Source organism: Apodemus sylvaticus, chromosome 6 (assembly GCF_947179515.1).
Source record: "Apodemus sylvaticus chromosome 6, mApoSyl1.1, whole genome shotgun sequence".
Taxonomy (NCBI): Eukaryota; Metazoa; Chordata; class Mammalia; order Rodentia; family Muridae; genus Apodemus; species Apodemus sylvaticus.
In genome coordinates this window covers 6696805-6708264 of record NC_067477.1, presented here as the reverse complement: position 1 = coordinate 6708264, position 11460 = coordinate 6696805, and the positions used below count along the sequence as shown (strand labels likewise).

Here is an 11460-nt window from a genome sequence, read left to right as displayed (position 1 = left end):
ATGGAAATTGAGAGGGCTTTTTGTTGTGTCATTTCTCTTTCTGTAGCTTTAAGGGTACTGATATGAATTTCAGCAAATACTGCAAGGATCTCTGTCAGATCTTGTGTACATCAAGGCAAGGATTCTAATTGACATAGGAGATGGTCTCTTGAGGTTTTTGTGTGGTGAACTAAGATGAGCAACACTTTTAGAATTAGGAAACATCCTTTCTGGCATCTGACTGATTCTGTTCCTCTGGATATGCAGAGCTAATTTATTGAGATATTTCCTTTTAGATTTCTCATATCAAGATATATTTAAAAGTTTTCATAGAAAGAGTTTATCTTCCCAGTAGAAATTGCTCAACAAACTTTGTATACCAAGCTGATTTATGGCTTCATTTTGTTTATCTCACTCCCACATAGATGAATCAATCAGAGTTCTCTAAAGTCACAGAACTTTTGGGTAGTCTCTATATAGTTAGGGAATTTGTCAATGACTTAGAGCTTATAGTCCAACTTCCTACCAATGGTCAGCAGCAGCTATGGATGGAAGTTCAAGGATCTAGCAGGTGCTCAGTTCCACGAGACAAGCAGGCAAGGAAGAGTGAGTGAGTCTTCCTTCTTCCAATGTCCTTATGTAGGTCTCCAGCAGAGGGAGTGGCCCAGATTAAAGGTGTGTGCCACTGCACCTTTAATCCCAGATGACCTTGAATTCAGAGATCTCCTTGTTTTAATCTTCTGGAATTCACAGCCACTGTGCTTCAAGATCTCCATGCCAAGATCCAGGTCAGAAGCTTGTATCTCTGAACCTCCAGATTAGGATCATAGTTGGTCCTTCTAATTCTTGATTGTAGTTCTATTCCAGATATAGTCGAGTTGATAACCAGGAATAGCCACTACAATAGATGTAGCGCTAATTTGTGTTGTATGCAATATTATAGTCCCGCAACAATAACCTGTAGGTTAGAAATATTGGCACAGCAATCTTGTGTTATACAGATTGACCCGGGCAGACATAAGATAGAATTCTGTCAAGGACAGAAGCTTTCTGTCTCCTTGACTAATCCAGTCCTTTCCATCTTAAATGACACTAAGAAAAAGGCATTTGTGCAAACAATTCCAAACAATAATAAATCAACATTCATTCTAATCATAGTCTTTCATTTGACAGGCTCCACATATTAACAGGTAAAGGAATTCCTCTTTTTCTTTCTACCCTACCTCTGTGGTTTATATTTGAAAAGGAGAATCCATGATGGTATTTATATAGTTTATATTTCACAGAGGAATGAATGTATTGGATATTGGAAGACATATGAATTATGTCCAACATTATCTGGTGTAGAATCCCTTCCCATGTGTCATGTGATCTGCTGGTAAAGGTCCAGTGGATAAGCAAGGATAATGATGGACTATAAGAATATATCCTATGGGGAAAATAAATGTACTGACATGTACAGAGACTCCACAATCAGTTCTCAGTCTGAGGTGCTCACACTTGTGGGAAGATCTAGGTCCAATGAGAAACAAATTATATACATGTTGCAGCTCTGAGGAGAAAGTGTTTCCCTAGAGAAGTCTTACCTTTCTGATCCAACAATCATGGAAGGTTCCCAAATGCCAGTGTTATAGCCTGGCTCTGGGATGAGGAAGCTCTTGGGAAAAGTACCACAGCTCTATATAGGGCATGGGTGAGTATTATACTGGTTATCAGTAGCTAATAAATAGCACATAGTCACATTGCATAAGAGACTTCACATAATAGATTTTCAGCAGAAGGGGGCACAAGAGGTGGCTGCCTCTGCTTTGGTGAAAAGTAGCAGTGAACTGAGTAGAAGGCAAGGTTTATATAGAATTTCTTGAGCATGGGTTCCAGGATAGCCTGGAATTTGAGAGAATCTTTAATCTAATTTCAGAGTTCAAGGATTGGTGAAATGTGTTTCAAATTCTCATTTTTAGATAGATTCAAGCCATGGTAAGGGTGTTATTCTTTAAGCCCTCTGCTCAGGATTAAGTCTATATTAGGGTGTTCTTTTCCTGGCCCCATTATCCTACAAATTGAGTTTTCTAATCACTGGGTCATATTTACACAGCTAGTTGTCTTTATTCTGAGTCAAAATGATTGCTTAAACTAGAGAATTTCATTGTGATTTTTTTTGTTGTTGTTTTGTTGTTTTATAATGAAATTATCCAAATATGACCATGGATCAATGGAACAGTCATTTCTACAGCCATGTAGGCCATTACAGAGTTGAAGACTAAGATTTTGTGTTTATATACATTTTTAAATACACACCCAAAGAAAAATTATCTTATTAAGACATATTAAAGTTATCATACAATCAAAATTAAAGAGAGGCTCTGATTGGTCCCTGCTTTCTTTCAGAGAAGCTTTGGAAATTGAGTTGCACACATCTATATAACCTTACAATTTGTCTTACTGCTACACAATGGTATATTATGTGCTGACAGGGTCTGTAATTATGTCACTCAAGATGAATTTAGGAACACTGTTATTAACTATATCCTGTAAATTCTGGCAGGATTGGACAGATCTCAGGATCAGCTGAGGCTTTCATGAATTCTGCTAGAAATATCTTCTTGAACTTACATAAAGTGCCAGTCTATAAAGGGATATATCACTTCCTTATGAGACACCAGATATTTTTATACTACCCAAGTTCTTCAGAAGATCAGAATTGAAACACATATTGTACATGTTTGTATACATACATACATACATACATACATGTACATAATGTATATGCATACACAGATACATAGATGAACAAATACACACACACACACACAGATTGTCTCAAGCTAGTCCATAAATGGTTTTCTCTAGAAGGAAAGATCAATTATCCAATAGCTGTTTTATCCATCAGGCAAGATGCCTTAGCTGGGCTTCGGTGTACATCTGAATACTGAATAACTATAGTATCACCTAAGAAATAGTTCAGAGGTAGATACATGAACGTCCCAGGGAGAAGAAAGTAGGTAAAAAGCCAAAGTTACCTATATCCGTGTCTTTCATGAAGGCAGCACTCAGAGGAGCAGCATCATCCAAATGCTATAGCCCATATATTTCTACCCCCAAACAATGTAACTAAGAAAAACTCCTTAGGTTGGCCTTATTGTTTGGGATTTTAGTTAACTCAACATGTAGTTTAGCTAATATGCAGTTACAGTCTCACCAATACTACTCAAAGACAACAACAATAGACAATACACAGTGGGTGAAGGGAAGTCAAACAGGCTCTAACCCTAAAAAGAAATAGAAGCCAATCACAAGCAACAGACAAATGCTGAGTGTAAAATGGCTCTCCTATAAAACACACACACACACACACACACACACACACACCATTTGATTATCCAATATCAACTGGTCAGCCCTGAAATCATTCACACAAGTAACATTATACTGACTGACAGACTGAGCAGGTTTTTTAACTACGTAAAAAATGTGGTGCTTTGAATATGCTTCGCCCATGGGAACAGCCACTCTTCGGAGTCATGGCTTTGTTGGAATAGGTGCGGCCTTGTTGCAGGAACTTTCCTATCCAATGGCATCAGTACAGTGATTGTATGGGGAAATATGGGACAGTGTTAGGATTTGTAAATGAGGGCACATAAATACAGGAGGAGTGAACTACATGGGATGTTGGAGATTCAAAATGGATTCAAACATATTTCTGGTGTTTTAAGAGGTTAGAAATATTGGGATACAACTTTTATTGTAAATTGGCATCTCGTAATTGTGAGTTTCATATTCATAAATACAATTGGTTAAATATTTAATATTAAGAGGCATGATTTACTGGGTATTTGGAAGTCGTAGGTGCAGGGCTGGAGAGGGTGCAGGACTCCCTCCAGAAAGTTAACTGAGCTGTGGCCAAGTGAAATAGCCCTGTGGAGGCTAAGTGGCCAGAGACATTGTGGGCCTAGAAACCTGCAGATCAAAGGAATTGGTGGTTTGAACAATTAAGGTCTGGGCACCCGATCTTGGAGAGCTGATGGGGCGGGTGTTTTTGAAATATTTCCCTGCTACATTGCCTTGTTAAAGGAAGAGTATCACTGTCTAGTCAGGCTTTGAGGGCTTCTAGTGCTCAAGTTCCTACTACTGCAAAAGAGACTGTTTTCTCCAAGTGCCTTTCAGATCAAGATGTAGGACTCTCAGTTACTTCTAGAGCACCATGTCTGCCTGAATGCTTTTCCTGCAGGGAGGTCCAACCTGTTTTTTAAAAATCATTTTCAATATTCTTTGTTTATATTCGAAATGATTTTCCCATTTTAGGTTCCCCCCTCCTCATAAATCCCATAAGACCTCTTCCCTCTGCTCATTCCAGAATCAACTCACTCCCACTTCTCTGTCCTGGTAATCTCCTACATTGCTGAATTAAGCCTTTGCAGGACCATGGCCGTCGTCTTCTCTCTTCTTGGAAATGCTCTGATATGTGAGTTGTGTCTTGGGAATTCAGAGCTTCTGGTTTAATATCCACTTATCAGTAACAGAATTCCATGTGAGTTCTTTTGAGAATGTACTCACTTAGGATGGTATTTTCAAGTTCCATCCATTGGCCTAAGAATTTCATGAATTCATTGTTTTTAATTGCTGAGTAGTATTCCATTGTGTAAATATAGCACATTTTCTGTATCTATTCTTCCACTGAGGGACATCTGGGTTCTTTTCAGCTTCTGGCTATTATAAATAAGGCTGCTATGAACATCATGGAGCATGTGTCCTTATTGCATGCCTGGGAATCCTCTGGGTATATGTCCAGGAGGGGTATAACAGGGTCCTCTGGAAGTATCATGCCCAGTTTTCTGAGGAAGCACCAGACTGATTCCCAGAGTGGTTGTACCAACTTACATTCCCACCAGCAGTGGAGAAATGTTCGTCTTTCCCCACATCCTCTCCAACACCTGCTGTCTCCTAAGATATTAACCTTAGCCATTCTGCCTGGTATGAGGTGAAATCTCAGGGTTGTTTTGATTTGCATATCCCTAATGACAAATGATGCAGAACAATTCTTAAGGTGCATCTCAGACATTCGAAGTTCTTCGGGTAAAAATTCTTTGTTTAGCTCTGTACCCAATTTTTAATAGGGTTATTTGGCTCTCTGGAATCTAACTTCTTGAGTTCTTTGTATATATTGGATATTAGCCATCTGTCAGATGTAGGGTTGGTGAAGACCTTTTCCCCAATTTGTTGGCTGCCATTTTGTCCTTTTGACAGTGTCCTTTGCCTTACAGAATCTTTGTAATTTTATGAGGTCCCATTTGTCAATTTTAGATCTTAGAGCATAAGCTACTGGTATTCTATTCAGGAATTTTTCCACTGTGCCTATGTCCTCAAGGAAAACTTTTCCTGAAAACTGAAAAACTTTTCCTCAGTTCCTTTTCTATTAGTTTCAGGGTATATGATTTTATGTGGAGGTCCTTGATCCACTTGGAGTTGAGCTTAGTACAAGGAGATAAGAATGAATCAATTCACATTCTTCAGCATGCTGAACTCCAGTTGAACCAGCGCCATTTGTTGAAAAGTCTATCTTTTTTCCACTGGATGTTTTTGGCTCCTTTGTCAAAGATCAAGTGACCATAGGTGTGTGGGTTCATTTCTGGGACTTCAATCCTCTTCCATTAATCTGCCAGCCTGTAACTATACAAACACCATGCAGTTTTTAACACTGTTGCTCTGTAGTACTGCTTGATGTCTAGGATACTGATTCCCCCAGAAGTTCTTTTACTGTTGAGAATAGTTTTAGCTATCCTGGGTTTTTTGTTATCGCAGATGAATTTGAGAATTGCTCTTTCTAACTCTATGAAGAACTGAGTTGGGATTTTGATAGGGATTGCATTGAGTCTGTATATTGCTTTTGGCAAAATAGCCACTTTTATTATATTGATCCTGCCAAGCACGAGCATGGAAGATTTTTCCATTTTCTGAAGTCTTCTTCGAACATCAGAGACCTGATGTTCTTGTCATATGGATCATCTACTTCTTTGGTTAGAGTCACACCAAGATACTTTATATTGTTTGTAGCTATTGTGAAGGTTTTTATTTCCCTAATTTCCTTCTCAGCCTGCTTATCCTTTGTTTATAGGAAGGCTACTGATTTGCTTCAGGTGATTTTATAACCAGCCACTTTGCTGAAGTTGTTTATCAGCTGTAGGAGTTCTCTGGTCGAGATTTTTAGGTCACGTAAGAATATTATCATATTATCTGCAAATAGTGATAGTTTGACTTCTTCCTTTCCAATTTGTACCCTTTGACCCCCTTATGTTTTCTAATTGCTCTAGCTAGAACTTCAAGTACTATATTGAAAAGATATGAAAAGAGAGGGCAGCCTTGTCTAGTCTCTGATTTTAGTAGGATTGCTTCAAATTTCTCTCCATTTAGTTTGGTGTTGGCTACTGATTTGCTATATATAACTTTTACTGTGTTTAGGTATGGACCTTGAATTCCTGTTCTTTCCAAGACTTTTAATATGAAAGGATGCTGAATTTTATCAAATGCTTTTTCAGTATCTAATGAAATGACCATGTTTTTTTTAGTTTATTTATGTAGTGGATTGCATTGATGGATTTCCATATATTGAACCATCCGTGCATCCCTAGGATGAAGCCTACTTGATCATGTTGAATGATCATTTTGTTGAGTTCTTGGATTCAGCTGGCAAGAATTTTATTGAGCATTTTCGCATCAATATTTATAAGGGAAATTGGCCTGAAGTTTTCTTTCTTTGTTGGATCTTTGTGTAGTTTTGTTATCAGTGTAATTTTAGCGCCATTGAACAAGTTGCCTAGTGTTCCTTCTGTTTCAAATTTTTAGAATAGTTTGAAGAGTATTGGTGTTAGGTCTTCTTTGAAGTTCTGATAGAATTTTGCACTAAAACCTTCTGGTACTCTGCTTTTGATGGTTGGAAGTCTTTCAATGACCCCTTCAATTTCTTTAGGGGTTATAGGACTGCTTAGTTGATCTATTTGTTCCTGATTTAATTTTAGAATTTGGTATATGTCTAGGAAATTGTTTTGTAATAGAATCAGATTTCTTTTTAATTTCCTCATTTTCTGTTGTTATATCTCCCTTTTCATTTCTAGTTTTGTTAATTTGGATACTGTCTCTGTGCCCTTTGTTTAGTCTGGCTAAGTGTTAATCTATCTTGTTGATTTTCTCAAAGAACCAGCTCCAGGTGTTGTTGATTCTTTGTACGGTTCTCTTTGTTTCTACTTGATTGATTTCAGCCCTGAGTTTGATAATTTCCTGTCTTCTACTCCTCCTGGGTGAATTAGCTTCCTTTTCTTCCAGTACTTTCAGGTGTGCCATTAAGCTGCTAGTGTATGCTCTCTCAAGTTTCTTTTGGAGGCACTCAGAGCTATTAGTTTTCCTCTTAGTACTGATTTCATTGTGTCCCATAAATTTGAGTATACTGTGCCTTCATTTTCATTAAATTCTAAAAAAGTCTTTAATTTCTTTATTTCTTCCTTGTCCAAGTTATCATTGAATTGATTATTGTTCAGCTTCCCTGTGTATGTGGGCTTTCTGTTCTTTTTGTTGCTATTGAAGACCACCACTCTTACTCAAGAGTGATCTGATAGGAGTCTTCAGTATATTTTTATCTTCTTATATTTGTTGAGGTCTGTCTTGTGACCAATTATATGGCAAATTTTGGAGAAGGTACCATGAGGTTCTCAGAAAAAGGTATATTCTTTTGCTTTCAGATGAAATGCCATATATATGAAAGAAGGTTGCTATGTTCCTTTTTCCAGGCTGTAGTTTCCCTCCCTGTGTTGGTGTTTTCTACCTATTATCCTTTGTAGGGTTTGGTTTGTGGAAAGATATTATGCAAATTTGGTTTTTATCATGGAATATCTTGGTTTCTCCATCTACGGTGATTGAGAATTTTGCTGGCTACAGTAGTCTTGGCTGGCATTTGTGTTCTCCTAGAGTCTGCATGATTTCTGCCCAGATCTTCTAGCTTTCAGAGTCTCTGGTGAGAAGTCTGGTGTAATTCTGATAGGTCTTCCTTTATATGTTACTTGTCCTTTTTCTATTACTGCTTTTAATATTCTTTCTTTGTTTAGTACATTTGGGGTTTTGATTATTATGTGACAGGAGGTATTTCTGTTCTGGTCCAGTCTGTTGGGAGTTCTGTAGGCTTCTTGTATATACATGGGCATCTCTCTCTTTAGGTTAGGGAAGTTTTCTTCCATAATTTTGTTGAAGATATTTGCTGGCCCTTTAAGTTGTAAATCTTTACTCTCATCTATACCTATAATCCTTAGGTCTGGTCTTCTAATTGTGTCCTGGATTTCCTGCATGTTTTGTGTTACAAGTTTTTGCATTTTGCATTTTCTCTGACTCTTTAGTTAATGGTTTCTCTGGTATCTTCGGCATCTGAGATTCTTTCTTCTATTTCTTGTATTCTTTTGTTGATATTTGCATCTCTGGTTACTGATTTCTTCCCAAAGTTCTCTATCTATTAAGTTGTCTGACTTTCTGATTTTTTAGTTGTTTCTACTGCTGTTTTTATTTTTTAATTTTCTATATTCTTTTTTTTTTTTTACATTTCAAATGATTTCCCCTTTCCCAGTTCCCCCATCCCCATGTGTCCCATAAGCCTTCTTCTCTCCACCCATTCTCCGATCTACTTCTGCTTTTAGATCCTGGAAGGCTTTGCTTAATTCCTTCACTTATTTGTGTTTTCCTGTAATTCATTAATAGATTTTTTTTGTGTGTGTTTCCTCTTTCATGACTTCCGCTTGTTGACCCAAGTTCTCCTATATTTCTTTAAGTGATTTGTGTGTTTCCTCGTTATTGGCTTCTATCTGTTGATCCATATTCCCCTGCACTTCTTTAAATAATTTTTGTGTTTTCCTTGTAAGGGCTTCTACCTTTTGATTCATGTTCTCCTGTATTTCTTTAAGATATTTTTTATGTCCTTCTTGTGTTCCTCTAACAGCATCATGACCAGTGATTTTTCAATACAAATCTTGTTTGTTTTTTTTTTTTTTTTTGGTGGGTGTTGGGGTATCCTGGACTTGCTGTTGTTAGAGAATGGGGTTCACATGCTGCCATATTGCCTTGATTTCTGTTAGTAATGTTGCCAGGTTTGCCTTTTGCCATCTGCTAATCTCTGGCGTTTGTTGGTCCTGTTGTCACTGGCTGGTTCTTGAACCTCCTATGAACCTGTAAGTCTATTTCCACACCACTGGTTGGCTGCGTTTCCCCTGGCAAAGATTTCTGATGGGCTGACCTTCTCTTGGGAGCCCTTGGAGCCCTGGTGTGCCTTGGCAGAAGCAATGTTATATTTGGGTTGTCTCTCTGTACCTGGTCTTGCCTGTCCAGTCCATCCAGGAGTGAAAAGGGAGGACGCCGCTGAGACGCCCTCCAAGTGCTGATCACTCTGCAAGACAAACAGCCCAGGACAGCACTGGCACACAGACAGCTCGAAGAGGTACCCAGGCCCTGGGGGCAGGCAGAAGCCTGGAGGGCTGCATCCCAAGGGATGTTAGACTTGGGATATCTTTGTGTACTGGCGCTGCTTATCTGGTCTGTTCTGGAGCCAACCAATAGAACCATTGTTAAAAATGGTTTAACAGGTGGCTATTTTCAAAGATGTCATGAGTATGATTACCTTAGCTGTTCTCACTTTCCTCTTTCCTTTTATAAAATCAGAGGGCTCAGCAAGACCTAGATAAAAAAAAAAATGGTTTTCAGTGCATTCAGAAAAAAAAAAAAAAACATGCGTGAGTATGGAATAAGGAGTTGCTCATTTTGTTCTGAGAGTCCATTATTAAAAAATGAAAGCAGCACATTACAACCAACCAGAAAAAAAAAAAAAAAGTATTAGAATTTAAGAAATGAATCAGCTTGAGACCGAAATAACCATTTCTATTTTCAGATACTGACTGGCTCAGTTGCATGGAGCCCAATCTAGATCTTATAGAAAGGAAAGCTATTCCTGAAAGATGCCTCACCTCCCCAGGTCCATTTACACAATAAGCCCTTTCGCTGGATTCCATGTCCACTGCGCTCCCCCTGCTGGCCGTGAGAGCTGCTGCAGGAGAGTTTGTGTCTCGGTTCACAATGAAGGCTTCTCATTGTGCCCCGTACAGTAATAAATGCCAGTATCTTCAGATCTTAAGCTGTTCATTTGTAGGTAGACACTACTTTTGGAATCATCTCTTGAGATAGTGAATCTGCCTTTCACAGAATCCGCATAATTTGTTGCATAATTATTAGCTTTGTTTCTAATTCCAGCAATCCACTCCAGCCCCTTCGTGGGAGTCTGGCGCACCCAGTCCATCCAGGCATCACTGAAAGTGAACCCAGAGCCTGCACAAGAGAGTTTCATGGACCCTTCAGGTTGCGCCAATCCTCCTCCAGACTCCTCCAGATTCACTTCACACTGCACCACTGCAAACACAGAGAATATATTGTCAGTGAACAGTCAAAATATTCAGTTCCCCCTTACTCCCTACCACCACATACTCAATATCTCTTATCTATGAATTACCTTTTAAAATAAGAACAATAAAAACACAGTTCTGTCTCAAATCCATCGTGAATGTGAATCCGTGTTGATCACTGAATGGAAAGATTTGTGAGTCTAGAGTTAGGTGCCTCTGTCAGAGCTCTAGGATCATGGCTGCTTTTCATGAGCAGAGGGGAACATTATTTGCATGTCTTTTTGCTATATCATGAGCTCAGGGGTGGCAGTCATAGAGGACTCAAATATTAGTGTAGATGTCTAAGAATTAATAAAGGCTGAAGTGGAATTATAGCATCAATGTATCATTTACTCTCCTGGAATTGCACCTCAGTTGACAGAGAACTTTTTGCATGCCTGAGCTCTGCGTTTATTCTAAGCTAATCAAGGATAGGTAAGCTGTGGACAGATTGTAATCTTGTTTGAGTTTTGTATGGGCTTTGTGAACTGTATCTCAAAAAATAAAAGAAGCAAATAGTAAAATAAAAGGAATGTTATTTAGAATGCATTTCTAGTTACATATAGTACCACAGATTTGCAGCTTCACTCTTTTGTGCAAACCCTTGCACCATGAGGGCAGAAACATAAAATTAATTCATAGGCAAATAAGATAAGAAAAAAACAAATGTTATGATTTTGAATTAAGGAAGAGTTTTAAATGTTTCAGTGAATCATGACTGCCTACATTAAATTGAAGTAGCAAAATGTGGATGAAGACATAAGCTCAGAGTTGCAGCAAAGCATGCATAAAGCTCAAAATTTAATGCTGGGACTTCCTAAAATAAATGTCAGTTTTACCTGAGATTGTTTCTTGATTCAAAAAATCCACACACATTGAAGGTCTGTGTTTATTACTTAGTTTCTCCTGTATTGAACTTTCTTATCCACCAGGAGGTGAATTAAATATGGAGTGAAAAAATAAGATTAAATAAAAGTAAAACAAATCCTATCTCAGATTACCATTGAACAACAAAAATATG

General features: G+C 38.2%; 1 gene segment (V, D, J or C); it reads right to left on the bottom strand.

Annotated features, from left to right (window-relative positions):
* Positions 1-10072: 10072 nt before the first annotated feature.
* LOC127687777 (Ig heavy chain V-III region J606-like) lies at positions 10073-10667 on the bottom strand. The segment is given in 2 exon segments: positions 10073-10407; positions 10508-10667. Coding segments are annotated over 2 exon segments (381 nt in total).
* Between the last annotated feature and the right edge of the window lie 793 nt (positions 10668-11460).